Source organism: Thalassophryne amazonica, chromosome 7, assembly GCF_902500255.1.
Source record: "Thalassophryne amazonica chromosome 7, fThaAma1.1, whole genome shotgun sequence".
NCBI lineage: Eukaryota > Metazoa > Chordata > Actinopteri > Batrachoidiformes > Batrachoididae > Thalassophryne > Thalassophryne amazonica.
The window spans coordinates 78325082-78345510 of NC_047109.1; the positions used below are offsets into that span (position 1 = coordinate 78325082).

Below are 20429 nucleotides of genomic sequence, written 5' to 3' on the forward strand. Positions count from 1 at the left end.
AGAGATCATGTTCACTGTAACATACAGCAAGCTGATGTGTATAAGCGGATAATATATTACCTGTTCTTTTGTTTGAGCCTTCTGCACATACTCTCGTCCCACTTTGATCTTGGGAGTGAGGATGGCACGGGTGAACTCCAGTACGTTAATGCCCAGCAAATGGCATAGTTTTTGTGCAGCTGTGTTGTCTGGCATGGATGCCTGGTCCTGGTTCTTCTCCTTCATGAAGGAGATATTTCCAAACTGGAGAACAGCGGAGATCACTTTCAACATAGCTGAGGAGAGGTGACAGAGGTGAGAGGAATATAATTTATAGAAGAGTCTGTCTCAGAATCCACTTCTCCAACTTGTTTCTTTCTTACATGTTGACTCCTCTGGAGTGAAGCCCATTATAGCCATGGAATCCATAGTCTGTGTGAAGTTGTCTGCATCACTCTGACCAGGAACTGGTATGAATCCTCCACTCAAAAAGCGGTACTCATCAGCACTTCCTAATAGCAGGTCGGCTGAAGATGGAAAGAAAATGTGAGAAGGGGCCAAATAAACTACAACAGACACTAGGGATACAACTTTTTAATTTTTTAACCTTCTAAAACAATTTTGTGTGTCATATTTAGATGAGCTTTTATGCATAAGTAATTAAACTGAACTCACTTTTGAGCCATCGTTAAAAAATTCACCCATGAACCCTTGTTTGTACTTATGCCACGTTCACACCGGGCGCGACACGAGCAACAGCAGTGACAGGTTGCCATGTATTCCCTATGGAAGGATGCGTTGTGGTGCCAAGCCATGCAGCGCGACGCGATGGACGCGAATGAAGCGACATGAGCGAAGCGATTTTGAGCGACTGGCGTGTTTGTGGCGCGATATTGCGTCACGTCGCGTTGCCCTCCTCCCCAAGTTGAAAAATCTGAACTTTTTCGTCTTGTTGCGCCGCGATGACCAATCAGGGACTGAATATGTAGTGATGTGGAGATGTCTGGAGTTTGACTGAGTTGGATGTGATCATGTCCTGTCTCTGGTAGCCAGCCTGTGAGCAGGACTTATGTCCCTTTTGTCCTTTATTTCACAATTATGACAGAGTTTGGGGGAAGAGCGAACAGCAGCTCCGCAGCAGGGGGAGCAGAGTTTTTTTCTGTCTCACATGCGCGCGCAAGCGAATCGTCCGAAGATTATTTTATTTATTAACTACACAGACGTATAATAAAGCAAATGCTGACTGGTTTCTAAACACGATTATGACAGAGTTTTCTGGGGAAGAGCGAGGAGCAGCCCCACAGCAAGCAGCAGAGTTTTTTTTTTTTTTTTAATTGTTTACATGTGCACACGTGAATGGGACAGGAGGTCCTCAAACTGGGTCCTGCAGAGGCGGAAGAACCGCTGAAAGCGTATGATCAAGGTCCGTCATGTTAACTTGACTGACAACCGTAGCCGGCGAGCGGAATGGAAGTTCCTCCTATTTGATGACGCATTGGGGCGAATTTTCACAGTGAAAGCAGAGCGACACACCGGGCGATGGTGAAGCATCCGTCGCCACACGACCGATGTGAATTTGTGGCATCTGGTCGCGCCCGGTGTGAATGCGGCATTATGCAAAACCGGTTTGAATATGGCCAAGGCTGCATAGCACTCTTGGCTTTCAATAAATTCTTAGCATTTGTAAGACTTCAGTGGTGATTAGACTGTATTGCTGAGTCATCATGCTTTTTCCCTTTTTTGTTTATTATTCAATCAGGGTTCTAGTTTTTGGAAAGCCACCCAAATGCAACAGAGTACAAAATGTCAAATTTAGTCATCACTATGGGTGTGCAAAAAATGTTGTATCTCTAATACACACGCAGATCTTTGAACACTGACACCAATTCATGACTTTAGCTTTGCGCTCGACTGCAGCTGATTTGACCTAAAACAGTCAAAATGTTGTTTCGGTTGCGATTTTCAGTTTTACTTCCAAACAGTGAAATGTGTTGGAATTACAGCAATGTCTACACACAGTCTCAGAAATAATCTGCCAAAATGAAAAACAATCTGCTTAAAAAAAAATCCTATGTAACAAATGGCTGCCTCAATGATGGAACCCACAGATATCACAAGACACAGTGTCATTCCTTGTGATCTGCTGCTAGGCTTTCACTGCAGCTGGTTTGAGTGCTGGTGAGTTGCTGGGGCATTACAAATCGGGCAATGCCTTTACAAATGGCACACATTTCCAGTTGAGTTCAGGTTAGGCAATTGAATTGGCCAATGCACTCCTTTGCACCCAAAAAGACCTGGGTTGCTTTTACAGCATATTTTTGGTTGCTGTCCAACTGCACAATAAATCCCTTTTCAATTTCTGTTTTATAGCATCTCCATAAATGTGAACAGATAACCATATATACTTCCTAATTCATCCTGCTGCTTTTCTCAAATTACATAATCAGTTATTTAAAGTTCCATTGGTGGCCATGCATGTCTGCACTGTAACACTAATGTACTGCACAGATAACATCAGTTTATTATGTTGTCTAATCTTCTCTTTCCATCATTTGGTCCACCATAATCTTTGTTTCATCTGCCCATAACATGTTTTTCAAGTAGAGTGTAAACTTTTTTTGCATACTCAATTTGGGTCTTTCAGTTTCTGAGGTTTCTCAGTGTTTTGTCTTGTGATAAACCCTCAGTATTTTCTCAGGTAAGGTTTACTGTGACACAGTAAACTGTGAGGAGAAAATCTGTGAACCGCACTGTAATGGAAACACCGACTTTTGAGTTCATTTTAACAGTATTACATTGTTTTCTGTCTTATAGGCACATTTCTTTTTGCTCACCCCTTGTTGGCTCTGAGGCTCCACACAGCAACTGGTAAAAGATATGAAAGGTTCTCTCATCATTGGCCTGACGGGTGGCCCGTGATTTTTCAAGCAGGTCTAGATTCGTGTTAAGAAGAAATAGAGCCAAATATAGCATATTACTGCAATTCTCAATTTTCAATTATTATCTTGTGAAACAAACAACTTTTGCACTTTCTTAAAATTTGGCAAATAAGTGACCACTCCCACAGAAATCAGCACTTCAGTCCATCACCAACATATTAACAGGATCCAAAAACAACCTCTTCAGAGAGCAACTGTTATATATTTACAGACGAAGACATAAAAGGATACAGGTCTCAATATTGGCGCCAACAATGTACCCCGCCACATCAAAATTAATACGAATGAATTTTCCCTTTTAAAAAAAGAGAAAAAAGAGACATTTTCATAATTTAATTCATTTCTAGAATAACTAATTATACAGGCAGTTAAATTTCATACGTTACAAAAAAAAAAAAAAATTAAATTTTGTTTAAATAATAAGACAACTCTTACAAATCTTGAGGAGTTGTCATTCTTGACAGTCTTTGCATTGCCAAAGGCCTCTAGTATAGGGTTGGCCTGCAGCAGCTGTTTCTCCAGCTCACCCTGGGACATACAGGAAACATCAACTACAATCAACGCCGACTCCCCACACAACCATAACTATCAGAATGCACCACTGAACTCCACTCTGATTGGATTACTTACAGCTTATAATTATTATGGGAAAACATAAGACTAATCTGCAACAGTAGTGATGCAAAAGTGTAAATTTACAACAAAATATCAGGAAAAAATTCTCAACATCAATGTACTGAGAAACCATGCAGTTGCAACATTAACACATCAGAATAAGATTTCTAATAATTAGTTTTTTACATTTAACATCAAAAATGTATTATTTTACATCATTAAAAGCCAATCAAAGTAAATGAAAACAGATTTGGAGATGAACACCATTTTACAAACTGCTGCACACACTGGCTGATTATAGCTGGAAGGCATTACTGACAGTGTCGCATAATGCAGCAGCTGCTGCTGCAGCATCAGCAATGACAGTGACAGGAATCAAGAGACCCACAAGAAGTGAATACAAAAACCGAGATGGAATGCAAGGTAAGCAAATGCCTGTGCGCGTGCGCGCAGACACACACACACACACACAAAACTGCAATTACAGTATATTTGATAACTTGCTTACACATTACACATTCACACATAAAACACAACCACAATGTTTCACGTGTACAAGGGTGATTCTTTAACTACGGGCACTACTGGCCTTGTAAATGTAATTTCCACCACACCATTGCCTTACAATATAAAGCGCCTTGGGGAAACTGTTTGTTGTGATTTGGCGCTATATACATGTGCTCTGATGTCACTGTTTATCTCCATAGAAACTACCCAAACAATCTTTCATACAAACTGTTTAAAGGGACATTACAGTGTTGTGGTGGAAATTACAGCAATAGTGTGGGACAACTACATTTTGTTTAAAAAAAATCACAACAGTTGTATGACACTGAATACCCCAATTATGTTTTGATTATTTTACTGATATTTTATTCAGAGATATTTTAAAACATTAGAAAAAACGTTTCTTTACCATTCATTTTTATGACTGAAGATCAAAAGTCTGGGTGTGGGACAAGCACAAAACGACAATATTTGCATATAATGATGCTGAGAAAAGGTGAAAAAGTCATCATAGACTACTAAATCAAATTTCTTAACACACTTTCATTGTAAAGATAACTATAAAAGTGTGAAATGTCCCCTTTTTTCTGTTTTTCATACAATATGATCAAAGGACATAATAAGTGCCCGTAGTCTAAGAATCACCCACAAATCCATGTGTCACTTTAAAACGGTTCATTGGCATATTCTTAAACCAACCCTCAGCCCATCAGTTTCTGCAAGAAAAATTAATGAAATATGCCAAAAACAGGGACCCAAAAAGCAAAATGCAACAAAAACCTGACTTAATTTATCGAGAAAAATCACATTAGCTCTGCTTAGTATTTTGTACGGTAAGTCCCAGTCACAAACAATTCCACCACAAATGAAAAAGCCCAAGTTCTCTTTCATACTCACATATTTTATACTCTGATGAATTGTGGGGGGGGGGGGAATACATTTTTATGGAGAGGAGAAGGGATGGATGGATGTGAGGATGATGGATGGATGGATGGATGAACATATGGATGGGATAAACAAAGAAAACAGACAAATAAGACAACAGCAACAATAGCAATCAATGGAAAACAAATAAGAAAAACAAATAAGAAAAACAAAATATGCAGTTAAAAAGCGTGAATGTTATGTGAAACCACATCAGTAGTGACAGTTTTCAGGTTATGCAGTAGGTTAGTTCATTAGGTGGAAAATAAGACAGGACAGAAGAATACAGTTAACTTACCTTGTTTACTACAGTACTGCTTCTTGTTAATGACCTAGTGCCATCCATCTGAACATGCAGGAAAGAGACAAAGATGAGGCAGAAAGAATGAGAGGAAACAAGTGAAGGAGTGAAGTCAGAAGCTCAAGAGTAAGCCCGAGTAAAAGCACTGACTGAAAAAGTGAAAGAGAAGCAAAAGGAGATACTGTGTACAAATCAAAACCCACTCTAAAGTAAGTTAACATGAACCTAAAGATACCTCCAGGGAAATCTGATATATCGCGATCAAAGTTAGTCAGATATATCGCGATCAAAGTTAGTCATCATGAGTAATAAATTAAATGAAAAGGAAAGCACTGTGATGTAAAGTAATAGGATTGGGTTAGCACAGGGAATGGTGCATTAGCAGGAAAGATGCAAAAAAACAACAGAAGCATTAGTCAGCATTAAATGAAATCTGGCGTTCAGCACAATGACATTTTGGCGACATGAAACAGCTACAGTAACAGAGCTGTGCCAAGACTGTAAGTGCATTGGTCAAAAAGTGCAAAATGATGCCAAACAAGCACAATGGTATCTGTTAAAAACAGATGAACTGCACTGACCAAGAAGAAAAGTTCACAACGTGAAATGACTGCAACAAAGATGGGACAAATTTAAACAGGTTGTAAAATCCTGGAAATTTGCTTGCAATTTGTATGATCCACTTTTGTGGCATAGCAAGCTTTTTTTTCCACAAATTTTGACAGGTACTGTCAGAAAATAGATAAAATAATAATGTTAATAATTGCAATGAACCATTTCCGCACATAAAGCAGTTCCAAAGCCTTGACTGAGTGCACACTGTCCTACTGTTAAGAGAGACACCTGTGGTTTCTGTGCAACTACAGCTGAAAAGAGCTGCTGTGAAAAAGGCTATTGCTGTTGCAGTCTTTATGAAATGTTCTTTTAATCTACCTTCTTGACATTAGACTAAATATCGAAGCTTAATTTAGCTTGCATTAGCCAAATCCTACTTTTTATATGATTTCTTACAATCTCCACTGAGGAAGTTATGTTTTTGACTTAGGTGGTTTGATTTTTAGCAGGACCCATGTATGTAAAACTTGATGGAAATAATTCTTGCTGTATTGTATTCAGGTGTTTATCACCACTTATAGTAAACACAAACATACTGTATCTGTAGAACTTTATTTCACATATTGTCAGGCCAATGTTTTTAAAAATAAATCATGCCATTCAACAGTCCCTTTCCAAAGATCTTAATATGGTGCTCAACAAAGTTACATGTACACCTGGTTGCTGGGTACTGAATAGCAAATTGGTCATCATCTTTAATTAATTAATGCAACTTTCAAATAATTTTCAAAGTGATAACATATAGAACTGACACTGTAGCACTTAAGGTAGCGAGTCCATATTTATTAATGGCTGTGTGGCATCTGTCAATGCCTAGCATTTCCGAGAGGTACTAGATGAGATTAATCACATACCCACCATCTATGGTCTTTTGTTTCTGGACATTTAAGAGGATGTTGATGGGCTGCAAGGTCCTTATTTTCATGTCTGAGTTCATAAATATAATTCACTTCTTGGACTCAAAACTAACAACCAGAACATGCACAGAATGAAGTTTCACACAACATCTTAATATAGACACTCTTTTATGAATCTGATTAGTGTTGCACATGCAATTTGTGTGTTTTGTATGTCAATAAAGAAACAGATTACACATAGTTTCATAAATAAACCATACGCTGCCAGAATGGAGGCCCATTGAGACAATATACACTTAATAAGTGCTGCTTCAGTGGTTTTGTTCCATTTCACTCTATGGTCTCTCATTATTCTTCATGTAATTTGATCTTTACATAAGTCCAAACCCTACTGATGTGCAGTATTTGTATATGGCCCTTTTCTATGACTTTTTTTTCTGCTGGTTTCTTTCACACAGCATTGCAGATAATCCTCAATAACATACCTGTAAAGCCTCCTTGTTCCTACCCAAAGTGCTATTCTTATGGGAGGATGCAACATGAGCCAAATATTGGATGACTTTCTTAGTGTTCTCTGTTTTTCCTGCTCCAGACTCGCCTCTGGAAAACATACACACAACTAAATGAGTTAGAAACAAACAAATATCATTCTCTTTACACATTTGTGGTATTAGTAATCTGAATGGAGCGATGTCGAAGCACAATATGTAAGAGTAGATATGTAGGTTTGGTTATCTAAGCCATGAACAGGGTTGGGAGGGTTACTTTAAAATGTATTCTGATACAGTTACTAGTTACCTGTTGAAAAATGTAGTCAGTAACGTAATCCAAGTACCATAATATTAAAGTAATGTAATTTGATTACTTTCAATTACTTCTGGATTACTCCAATATCAAATATGCTAATACAGACAAAAGAAACTAAATAGAAATAGTCTTGACCACATAGTACAGTTTATTAAGCAAAAATAAACTGTTTCTTTTACATGGCATGCTCTGTTTTACTTCACATTATGAATTAAGAGCACCCACAATATTGTTTTAAACACACCCAGTGTTCACCTGCTAAATTTTCAACAAAAAATGCCAAACAAACGAAGGATAATGAAAACTCAGGCAGTGTGTGGATGAATTTGTAATTAAAAGTGGCTTGCAGAACAATATACAAAACAAAAAAAAAATTCTGCTACTTGTTCAGTAAATATAAAATTATCTTACATTAGTCTTTCACATGACATTCGCACCATGTTTAACCTATCAGTCCACTTATTGAACTTTCAAAATAAGAACAACAGCATAATGAAAACCATTAAGTAAATCCTGTCAGTAAGGAGGCGTGGTCGCCATTTTAATTCCGGGCAAGATAGTGATTTGCGTGCACAGAAGTTCAAGAAACAGGTGGAATATGCCGGAAAGCTGAGCATGTTGGCAAAGCCACAAACGGAGGAACAAGGGAGACAATATTTCCTTTTATAAGTAAGTGGTTTTGGTTCTTCTTGTCACTTTGTCCGTGATATTTGGATGATAAACAGCTGTATGTCTCCTGCTGTGTCGCCCGATGACATGGACCATTAACTCTTCACTTATGTCTAGATGATATTTTCCACTGCTAGACCAATGACTAGTTAAAATATTTGTCGTTAGTGATTAAAATTGTTCGACAAGACAGGATTTTTTTTTTTAAATTTGCACCTTAAAATAATGAGATTATAATGACCTGTGCTGTGCCGCTCACAGTCACACCCACACATAGAGACGTGCACCCACACCACTGACTTCATGAATGAAACTCAGTCAATAAAGGATAATTGTGTAAAAAATATAATATATATATAAATGTATTGTAATGGTTTTAGGAGCTGCGTTGAACAGCAGCTGCAGCAGGACTCCTCAGCTCAGCAGCTTGAACAGCGCACATCCGTGTAACTTTCAACACTAATATTTGGGAATGTGTGTGTGTCAGAGTAAGTTTAATACTTTCCTGACATAATTTAATGTAATTTAATTTTACTGGCTCGATATCCAGGTCAAAATGGCATTTTTTAACACGTATTTTGCGAGCATTTTTCTCAGTGTGTTCAGTCGCGAATCTCCATTGAAAATGCATTAACATCCGGGTACTTCATCAATATTTTGCCAGGTTAGGAGCACTGAAATATACACTAGTGTATAGTTCGGTGGTTAGGAGACGTCATGTCGCTGTCCATGAAGGGACGTTTTCGTTTCAAAGAAAAAAAAAATTATATACAGATAATAACATAAAATGCATTAAAATTGTAATCCTGCGACCTAATCCCCATTTTTACTAAATATACCTGTAATCTGAATACGTCTTTTTCTGTAACTGTAGCGGAATACAGTTACCTTTTTTTTTGTATCCTAATTACGTAATGCCGTTACATGTACTCCCCAAGCCTGGCAGAGCATAAAATTAAAGTGTTTTTTTAATTTGATACTTTTTGATTAAACAGACCACAAAGGAAATAAGTGTCTACTCTTTGTCTGATCTATGTATTATAATGATCGTTGTTTGAACAGTTAAAAATGCAAAATCTTTTTCAAGGTCTGATAAAAATAAGCAGTGGTTTAAGTAATATGACTCTCCAGATGAATGGTGCTTTTGTTTTTTTGCATTTCATTGAAGTTATTTTTTCAGTAAGATAATTTTTTCTTCTCCATCATTCTACAATGGTCAAAATCAATGATGCCACAAAAGAATAAACATGTTTTACGGTTTATTCTCTCTTGGTTTCGCCGATGATTCTCATATTGCTCCTCTGTCATATGAGAAGGGACAGATGTTGGGTAAGATCATCGCTCAATGTTACTTCAACATACTTACGAGATGGATACCAACTTCTACTCAAAAATGCCGCTTCCTGAAGAAAATGGTGGCAAGTGGTCTAGTCTACAGGAAGTGGTGCATGCGCATAAAGCTTGTGCGCTGTATACAAACTAGTGTAAAGAGGTAATCTAACCAAGCTACAATGTAGCAGCAGAGGTGAGAACTTTACAAAACAGCACACTGCATAAACTGCTGTGTCCTGTCAGTGAGATTCATCACCACAGCCTGCCAAAAGCTGTTATCCACATAAGACGCCGTCATTTTGGAAGACATCTGGAAATGCTTTAATTCCTTATTGTGAAAATTACTTGTGAATAAATGCAGGGTGGATTTGGTTTTAAAGAAGCCTCGTGCTTAATTTTCCTCTGGATTTTTGCCACCGATGCTAGTGGATGAACTGGCAGTGTCCCCGCCGCCAGGCCATGACTGGAGCCCGACAGACGAGCAGTCTGCTCTGGGTATGTTACTCAGCCAGAGTTGACGAATGCTGCCGCTTTCCCACCACCAACAAGAAGAAAAAAAAAAAAACAGTTTAAAAGCTGAAAGTCTACTCTGCATTTAATTTACTAGTGTCACGCCAGCATTCACCACAGCCATTCTTCATATCTTCAGCATTCTGCTAGTGACAAAAATAAATCCCATTAAGGATCCACCAAGACAACAAGTATGTTAGGTTACCCTTTTAACAATAACAACAACATACGGTCCATTATGAGCAGTCGACGGTGGTACGCTCAGTGAGAAAATTCATTAAAATTTTTTTTGTTTGTTTGTTTGTTACATGACGCCTTGGCTATGATCATTTCACAAAAGTTGCGTATTGGTTGTACACATGAAAATGCAAAAGCGGTGCTTTGAGATTTACCACTCTGGGACTAATTTTCAAAAAGCAGTGAGTTGAAGCTCCAAAAACACTGGTTACATGTGGACGAAATGACGATAAGATATAAACTTACCATGTGGACAGGCCTCACGTTTCTGCATTCTATTGGGTAGTTGATAGGGCATTTTTCTATAACATATCACATTCTAGCAAATCAGAAAGCAAGGTGTTGCCTGGGCAGGCTGTCAGTGTATCGCAGGGCAACATATAGACAGTAAAACACATTACACACATTCATCACAGCAGTGACAAAGCTTCTGTAGAGCACTCAAAGCTATAGCTCTAAGCACAACACGTGTAACTTAAGGCCCCCTGACACGAGCATGACTTTGATTCACGCACTAGCACGACCTGTGTTGTACAGGAGCGTAAACTTGTCTTTAACTGGTGCAAACTGAATGTGAGAGGGATGGCGGTGGGCACAGAGAATTTTTAAATGTTCAAAAAAATCCTTCAAACATAAATGTTATGCTACATGGTGCGATCTAATCGCCAACATGATGTGCAGATGGCAAAGTCGAGTAAAGAAGTGAAGACAGCGAGTGGAGACGTTATTCGGAACGCATCAGAGTGTAGCTCCTCTGAAGGATTAGAACAAGATGTTAAATCTATCATAAACACACTTTAACAGCTTCACAGAAGACGGAAAGAACACATAACTGTTTTACCAAGCCATGATAATGTAAACATGACAAATAATTAGCTTTTCAGATGGCTCAAAATGCTTTCTGCAGCTCGTTAGGCACACGCACGCGTGAAAGGCTGAAGCTGAAGCAGCCCTCTGTGATTCAGGAAGCGATTAGAGCCGTTTTCAATGACCAAATTGCAAAGAAAATGATTCATCCGACACAAAATAATTACTTTATATACACAGCGTCCAGAGCAGAGCACGTGGCAGGCGGGGGAACAAAGAACGGCATCCAGCTGGGAACACAACGGATGGGATCGTCACAACGATGGGTGTGTAAGTGCGTGAATCAAAAGTCATGCTCGTTAGGGTTTCAGATCTCTATTGGCCTCTACTGGTGGTTGGCTCTCACTGCGGTATTGTATCACTTCCTGTTCCGGAGCACAGCGGTGTTTTTCTGTATCTGTTAGCTGTTTAATCTGCGCAATTAGATTGATCTAGTTATCTAGATTACGATGTGTTTCCCAGTGTAATCTTTACGTGCCTTAACTAAAGCACTCCTTCTGCTGAATCACCTCTAAATTATTTACACATTATTCACTTTGCGTGTTTTTAGGAATCCGCTATCTTAGCGCAGCTAGTAGCTCTTAGCCGATTTAGCATGGCGGCTTCTCCTGTCTCTCCCGCACTTTTCTGCTCTGGGTGTGAAATGTTTAGTTATTCCTCGGCCTCCTTTAGCAGTAACGGTACTTGTAATAAGTGTAGCTTATTCGTAGCTTTGGAGGCCAGGCTGGGCGAATTGGAGACTCGGCTCCGCACCGTGGAAAATTCTACAGCTAGCAAGGCCCCTGTAGTCGGTGCGGACCAAGGTAGCTTAGCCGCCGTTAGTTACCCCCTGGCAGATCCCGAGCAGCCGGGAAAGCAGGCCGACTGGGTGACTGTGAGGAGGAAGCGTAGTCCTAAACAGAAGCCCCGTGTACACCGCCAACCCGTTCACATTTCTAACCGTTTTTCCCCACTCGACGACACACCCGCCGAGGATCAAACTCTGGTTATTGGCGACTCTGTTTTGAGAAATGTGAAGTTAGCGACACCAGCAACCATAGTCAATTGTCTTCCGGGGGCCAGAGCAGGCGACATTGAAGGAAATTTGAAACTGCTGGCTAAGGCTAAGCGTAAATTTGGTAAGATTGTAATTCACGTCGGCAGTAATGACACCCGGTTACGCCAATCGGAGGTCACTAAAATTAACATTAAATCGGTGTGTAACTTTGCAAAAACAATGTCGGACTCTGTAGTTTTCTCTGGGCCCCTCCCCAATCAGACCGGGAGTGACATGTTTAGCCGCATGTTCTCCTTGAATTGCTGGCTGTCTGAGTGGTGTCCAAAAAATGAGGTGGGCTTCATAGATAATTGGCAAAGCTTCTGGGGAAAACCTGGTCTTGTTAGGAGAGACGGCATCCATCCCACTTTGGATGGAGCAGCTCTCATTTCTAGAAATCTGGCCAATTTTCTTAAATCCTCCAAACCGTGACTATCCAGGGTTGGGACCAGGAAGCAGAGTTGTAGTCTTACACACCTCTCTGCAGCTTCTCTCCCCCTGCCATCCCCTCATTACCCCATCCCCGTAGAGACGGTGCCTGCTCCCAGACTACCAATAACCAGCAAAAATCTATTTAAGCATAAAAATTCAAAAAGAAAAAATATAGCACCTTCAACTGCACCACAGACTAAAACAGTTAAATGTGGTCTATTAAACATTAGGTCTCTCTCTTCTAAGTCCCTGTTGGTAAAAGATATAATAATTGATCAACATATTGATTTATTCTGCCTTACAGAAACCTGGTTACAGCAGGATGAATATGTTAGTTTAAATGAGTCAACACCCCCGAGTCACATTAACTGTCAGAATGCTCGTAGCACGGGCCGGGGCGGAGGATTAGCAGCAATCTTCCATTCCAGCTTATTAATTAATCAAAAACCCAGACAGAGCTTTAATTCATTTGAAAGCTTGACTCTTAGTCTTGTCCATCCAAATTGGAAGTCCCAAAAACCAGTTTTATTTGTTATTATCTATCGTCCACCTGGTCGTTACTGTGAGTTTCTCTGTGAATTTTCAGACCTTTTGTCTGACTTAAGATAATTATAGTGGGCGATTTTAACATCCACACAGATGCTGAGAATGACAGCCTCAACACTGCATTTAATCTATTATTAAGACTCTATTGGCTTTGCTCAAAAAGTAAATGAGTCCACCCACCACTTTAATCATATCTTAGATCTTGTTCTGACTTATGGTATGGAAATAGAAGACTTAACAGTATTCCCTGAAAACTCCCTGCTGTCTGATCATTTCTTAATAACATTTACATTTACTCTGATGGACTACCCAGCAGTGGGGAATAAGTTTCATTACACTAGAAGTCTTTCAGAAAGCGCTGTAACTAGGTTTAAGGATATGATTCCTTCTTTATGTTCTCTAATGCCATATACCAACACAGTGCAGAGTAGCTACCTAAACTCTGTAAGTGAGATAGAGTATCTCGTCAATAGTTTTACATCCTCATTGAAGACAACTTTGGATGCTGTAGCTCCTCTGAAAAGAGAGCTTTAAATCAGAAGTGCCTGACTCCGTGGTATAACTCACAAACTCGTAGCTTAAAGCAGATAACCCGTAAGTTGGAGAGGAAATGGCGTCTCACTAATTTAGAAGATCTTCACTTAGCCTGGAAAAAGAGTCTGTTGCTCTATAAAAAAAGCCCTCCGTAAAGCTAGGACATCTTTCTACTCATCACTAATTGAAGAAAATAAGAACAACCCCAGGTTTCTTTTCAGCACTGTAGCCAGGCTGACAAAGAGTCAGAGCTCTATTGAGCTGAGTATTCCATTAACTTTAACTAGTAATGACTTCATGACTTTCTTTGCTAACAAAATTTTAACTATTAGAGAAAAAATTACTCATAACCATCCCAAAGACGTATCGTTATCTTTGGCTGCTTTCAGTGATGCCGGTATTTGGTTAGACTCATTCTCTCCGATTGTTCTGTCTGAGTTATTTTCATTAGTTACTTCATCCAAACCATCAACATGTTTATTAGACCCCATTCCTACCAGGCTGCTCAAGGAAGCCCTACCATTATTTAATGCTTCAATCTTAAATATGATCAATCTATCTTTGTTAGTTGGCTATGTACCACAGGCTTTTAAGGTGGCAGTAATTAAACCATTACTTAAAAGCCATCACTTGACCCAGCTATCTTAGCTAATTATAGGCCCAATCTCCAACCTTCCTTTTCTCTCAAAAATTCTTGAAAGGGTAGTTGTAAAACAGCTAACTGATCATCTGCAGAGGAATGGTCTATTTGAAGAGTTTCAGTCAGGTTTGAGAATTCATCATAGTACAGAAACAGCATTAGTGAAGGTTACAAATGATCTTCTTATGGCCTCGGACAGTGGACTCATCTCTGTGCTTGTTCTGTTAGACCTCAGTGCTGCTTTTGATACTGTTGACCATAAAATTTTATTACAGAGATTAGAGCATGCCATAGGTATTAAAGGCACTGCGCTGCGGTGGTTTGAATCATATTTGTCTAATAGATTACAATTTGTTCATGTACATGGGGAATCTTCTTCACAGACTAGGGTTAATTATGGAGTTCCACAAGGTTCTGTGCTAGGACCAATTTTATTCACTTTATACATGCTTCCCTTAGGTTGTATTATTAGACGGTATTGCTTAAATTTTCATTGTTACGCAGATGATACCCAGCTTTATCTATCCATGAAGCCAGAGGACACACACCAATTAGCTAAACTGCAGGATTGTCTTACAGACATAAAGACATGGATGACCTCTAATTTCCTGCTTTTAAACTCAGATAAAACTGAAGTTATTGTACTTGGCCCCACAAATCTTAGAAACATGGTGTCTAACCAGATCCTTACTCTGGATGGCATTGCCCTGGCCTCTAGTAATACTGTGAGAAATCTTGGAGTCATTTTTGATCAGGATATGTCATTCAAAGCGCATATTAAATATGTAGGACTGCTTTTTTGCATTTACGCAATATCTCTAAAATCAGAAAGGTCTTGTCTCAGAGTGATGCTGAAAAACTAATTCATGCATTTATTTCCACTAGGCTGGACTAAGTGTTTGAGCCACAAGGTGTTTTAATGTGAAATATGAAACTGTCTTAGGTGCGGGAGGTTTTTTCAAGGTCGGGCAAAACCAAAGACATTTTTGTGAGTTTTAGGTAAAAGTTCATCATTTATAACACCAGGCTAATAAATTTGAGATTTGTCATCAATCAATCAATTTTTTTTTTATATAGCGCCAAATCACAACAAACAGTTGCCCCAAGGCGCTTTATATTGTAAGGCAAGGCCATACAATAATTATGTAAAACCCCAACGGTCAAAACGACCCCCTGTGAGCAAGCACTTGGCTACAGTGGGAAGGAAAAACTCCCTTTTAACAGGAAGAAACCTCCAGCAGAACCAGGCTCAGGGAGGGGCAGTCTTCTGCTGGGACTGGTTGGGGCTGAGGGAGAGAACCAGGAAAAAGACATGCTGTGGAGGGGAGCAGAGATCGATCACTAATGATTAAATGCAGAGTGGTGCATACAGAGCAAAAAGAGAAAGAAACAGTGCATCATGGGAACCCCCCAGCAGTCTACGTCTATAGCAGCATAACTAAGGGATGGTTCAGGGTCACCTGATCCAGCCCTAACTATAAGCTTTAGCAAAAAGGAAAGTTTTAAGCCTAATCTTAAAAGTAGAGAGGGTGTCTGTCTCCCTGATCTGAATTGGGAGCTGGTTCCACAGGAGAGGAGCCTGAAAGCTGAAGGCTCTGCCTCCCATTCTACTCTTACAAACCCTAGGAACTACAAGTAAGCCTGCAGTCTGAGAGCGAAGCGCTCTATTGGGGTGATATGGTACTACGAGGTCCCTAAGATAAGATGGGACCTGATTATTCAAAACCTTATAAGTAAGAAGAAGAATTTTAAATTCTATTCTAGAATTAACAGGAAGCCAATGAAGAGAGGCCAATATGGGTGAGATATGCTCTCTCCTTCTAGTCCCCGTCAGTACTCTAGCTGCAGCATTTTGAATTAACTGAAGGCTTTTCAGGGAACTTTTAGGACAACCTGATAATAATGAATTACAATAGTCCAGCCTAGAGGAAATAAATGCATGAATTAGTTTTTCAGCATCACTCTGAGACAAGACCTTTCTGATTTTAGAGATATTGCGTAAATGCAAAAAAGCAGTCCTACATATTTGTTTAATATGCGCTTTGAATGACATATCCTGATCAAAAATGACTCCAAGATTTCTCACAGTATTACTAGAGGTCAGGGTAATGCCATCCAGAGTAAGGATCTGGTTAGACACCATGTTTCTAAGATTTGTGGGGCCAAGTACAATAACTTCAGTTTTATCTGAGTTTAAAAGCAGGAAATTAGAGGTCATCCATGTCTTTATGTCTGTAAGACAATCCTGCAGTTTAGCTAATTGGTGTGTGTCCTCTGGCTTCATGGATAGATAAAGCTGGGTATCATCTGCGTAACAATGAAAATTTAAGCAATACCGTCTATAATACTGCCTAAGGGAAGCATGTATAAAGTGAATAAAATTGGTCCTAGCACAGAACCTTGTGGAACTCCATAATTAACTTTAGTCTGTGAAGAAGATTCCCCATTTACATGAACAAATTGTAATCTATTAGACAAATATGATTCAAACCACCGCAGCGCAGTGCCTTTAATACCTATGGCATGCTCTAATCTCTGTAATAAAATTTTATGGTCAACAGTATCAAAAGCAGCACTGAGGTCTAACAGAACAAGCACAGAGATGAGTCCCACTGTCCGAGGCCATAAGAAGATCATTTGTAACCTTCACTAATGCTGTTTCTGTACTATGATGAATTCTAAAACCTGACTGAAACTCTTCAAATAGACCATTCCTCTGCAGATGATCAGTTAGCTGTTTTACAACTACCCTTTCAAGAATTTTTGAGAGAAAAGGAAGCTTGGAGATTGGCCTATAATTAGCTAAGATAGCTGGGTCAAGTGATGGCTTTTTAAGTAATGGTTTAATTACTGCCACCTTAAAAGCCTGTGGTACATAGCCAACTAACAAAGATAGATTGATCATATTTAAGATCGAAGCATTAAATAATGGTAGGGCTTCCTTGAGCAGCCTGGTAGGAATGGGGTCTAATAAACATGTTGATGGTTTGGATGAAGTAAGTAATGAGAATAACTCAGACAGAACAATCGGAGAGAAAGAGTCTAACCAAATACCGGCATCACTGAAAGCAGCCAAAGATAACGATACGTCTTTGGGATGGTTATGAGTAATTTTTCTCTAATAGTTAAAATTTTGTTAGCAAAGAAAGTCATGAAGTCATTACTAGTTAAAGTTAATGGAATACTCAGCTCAATAGAGCTCTGACTCTTTGTCAGCCTGGCTACAGTGCTGAAAAGAAACCTGGGGTTGTTCTTATTTTCTTCAATTAGTGATGAGTAGAAAGATGTCCTAGCTTTACGGAGGGCTTTTTTATAGAGCAACAGACTCTTTTTCCAGGCTAAGTGAAGATCTTCTAAATTAGTGAGACGCCATTTCCTCTCCAACTTACGGGTTATCTGCTTTAAGCTACGAGTTTGTGAGTTATACCACGGAGTCAGACACTTCTGATTTAAAGCTCTCTTTTTCAGAGGAGCTACAGCATCCAAAGTTGTCTTCAATGAGGATGTAAAACTATTGACGAGATACTCTATCTCCCTTACAAAGTTTAGGTAGCTACTCTGCACTGTGTTGGTATATGGCATTAGAGAACATAAAGAAGGAATCATATCCTTAAACCTAGTTACAGCGCTTTCTGAAAGACTTCTAGTGTAATGAAACTTATTCCCCACTGCTGGGTAGTCCATCAGAGTAAATGTAAATGTTATTAAGAAATGATCAGACAGAAGGGAGTTTTCAGGGAATACTGTTAAGTCTTCTATTTCCATACCATAAGTCAGAACAAGATCTAAGACATGATTAAAGTGGTGGGTGGACTCATTTACTTTTTGAGCAAAGCCAATAGAGTCTAATAATAGATTAAATGCAGTGTTGAGGCTGTCATTCTCAGCATCTGTGTGGATGTTAAAATCGCCCACTATAATTATCTTATCTGAGCTAAGCACTAAGTCAGACAAAAGGTCTGAAAATTCACAGAGAAACTCACAGTAATGACCAGGTGGACGTTAGATAATAACAAATAAAACTGGTTTTTGGGACTTCCAATTTGGATGGACAAGACTAAGAGACAAGCTTTCAAATGAATTAAAGCTCTGTCTGGGTTTTGGATTAATTAATAAGCTGGAATGGAAGATTGCTGCTAATCCTCCACCCCGGCCCGTGCTACGAGCATTCTGACAGTTAGTGTGACTCGGGGGTGTTGACTCATTTAAACTAACATATTCATCCTGCTGTAACCAGGTTTCTGTTAGGCAGAATAAATCAATATGTTGATCAATTATTATATCATTTACCAACAGGGACTTAGAAGAGAGAGACCTAATGTTTAATAGACCACATTTAACTGTTTTAGTCTGCGGTGCAGTTGAAGGTGCTATATTATTTTTTCTTTTTGAATTTTTATGCTTAAATAGATTTTTGCTGGTTATTGGTAGTCTGGGAGCAGGCACCGTCTCTACGGGGATGGGGTAATGAGGGGATGGCTGGGGGAGAGAAGCTGCAGAGAGGTGTGTAAGACTACAACTCTGCTTCCTGGTCCCAACCCTGGATAGTCACGGTTTGGAGGATTTAAGAAAATTGGCCAGATTTCTAGAAATGAGAGCTGCTCCATCCAAAGTGGGATGGATGCCGTCTCTCCTAACAAGACCAGGTTTTCCCCAGAAGCTTTGCCAATTATCTATGAAGCCCACCTCATTTTTTGGACACCACTCAGACAGCCAGCAATTCAAGGAGAACATGCGGCTAAACATGTCACTCCCGGTCCGATTGGGGAGGGGTCCAGAGAAAACTACAGAGTCCGACATTGTTTTGCAAAGTTACACACCGATTTAATGTTAATTTTAGTGACCTCCGATTGGCGTAACCGGGTGTCATTACTGCCGACGTGAATTACAATCTTACCAAATTTACGCTTAGCCTTAGCCAGCAGTTTCAAATTCCTTCAATGTCGCCTGCTCTGGCCCCCGGAAGACAATTGACTATGGTTGCTGGTGTCGCTAACTTCACATTTCTCAAAACAGAGTCGCCAATAACCAGAGTTTGATCCTCGGCGGGTGTGTCGTCGAGTGGGGAAAAACGGTTAGAGATGTGAACGGGTTGACGGTGTACACGGGGCTTCTGTTTAGGGCTACGCTTCCTCCTCACAGTCACCCAGTCAGCCTGCTTTCCCGGCTGCTCGGGATCTGCCAGGGGGGAACTAACGGCGGCTAAGCTACCTTGGTCCGCACCGACTACAGGGGCCTTGCTAGCTGTAGAATTTTCCACGGTGCGGAGCCGAGTCTCCAATTCGCCCAGCCTGGCCTCCAAAGCTACGAATAAGCTACACTTATTACAAGTACCATTACTGCTAAAGGAGGCCGAGGAATAACTAAACATTTCACACCCAGAGCAGAAAAGTGTGGGAGAGACAGGAGAAGCCGCCATGCTAAATCGGCTAAGAGCTAGTAGCTACGCTAAGCTAGCGGATTCCTAAAAACACGCAAAGTGAATAATGTGTAAATAATTTAGAGGTGATTCAGCAGAAGGAGTGCTTTAGTTAAGGCACGTAAAGATTACACTGGGAAACAAATCGTAATCTAGATAACTAGACCAATCTAACTGCGCAGATTAAACAGCTAACAGATACAGAAAAACACCGCTGTGCTCCGGAACAGGAAGTGATACAATACCGCAGTGAGAGCCAACCACCAGTAGAGGCAAGCAAGAGAGCAAAAAAAATTATTTGTATATTTTTTTTGTTATTTCTGGATACTTGTTAATTCTTTTCTTGTTACGTTATTTTTTAAAATTGTATTGTGTAAAATTTTTTAAAGTGATGTGGCGCTAGGTGCGGGAGGTTTTTTCAAGATCCAATGAAATAAACTTCAAAAAAGCGATCTATGGGTAAAGGTTCATCAAATGCAACATCAGGAAAATAATTTTGTAGTCATAACCCTAATGCTCGTGTCAGGGGGCCTTTATACAGGCACGAGTACAGTGTCTTTGGGACAAGAATGAAAGGGAACAGAGCAGAAATAGCAGCTGTTAAAAGATCGAAATCAGAAGCTCTGTGTTAAATGCACTTTGAGAGAGACTGATCCAAGATGA

The 20429-nt window shown here is 39.7% G+C and overlaps 1 protein-coding gene across 4 annotated transcripts in view; it reads right to left on the minus strand.

Annotated features, from left to right (window-relative positions):
* The window catches only part of myh14 (myosin, heavy chain 14, non-muscle), a 99988-nt gene that overhangs the window by 53237 nt on the left and 26322 nt on the right, over positions 1 to 20429 (minus strand). For 3 of the 4 annotated variants that reach the window (XM_034174652.1, XM_034174654.1, XM_034174655.1), the window contains exons 6-12: positions 7223 to 7337; positions 5263 to 5310; positions 3354 to 3446; positions 3150 to 3213; positions 2814 to 2912; positions 363 to 506; positions 61 to 275 (exon numbers count right to left, since the gene is read on the minus strand). In XM_034174652.1, coding sequence (XP_034030543.1) covers positions 61 to 275; positions 363 to 506; positions 2814 to 2912; positions 3150 to 3213; positions 3354 to 3446; positions 5263 to 5310; positions 7223 to 7337 — 778 coding nt within the window. Of the gene's footprint in view, positions 1 to 60; positions 276 to 362; positions 507 to 2813; positions 2913 to 3149; positions 3214 to 3353; positions 3447 to 4937; positions 4950 to 5262; positions 5311 to 7222; positions 7338 to 20429 lie in introns of all 4 variants that reach the window. The other variant, XM_034174653.1, reaches the window with a different exon arrangement.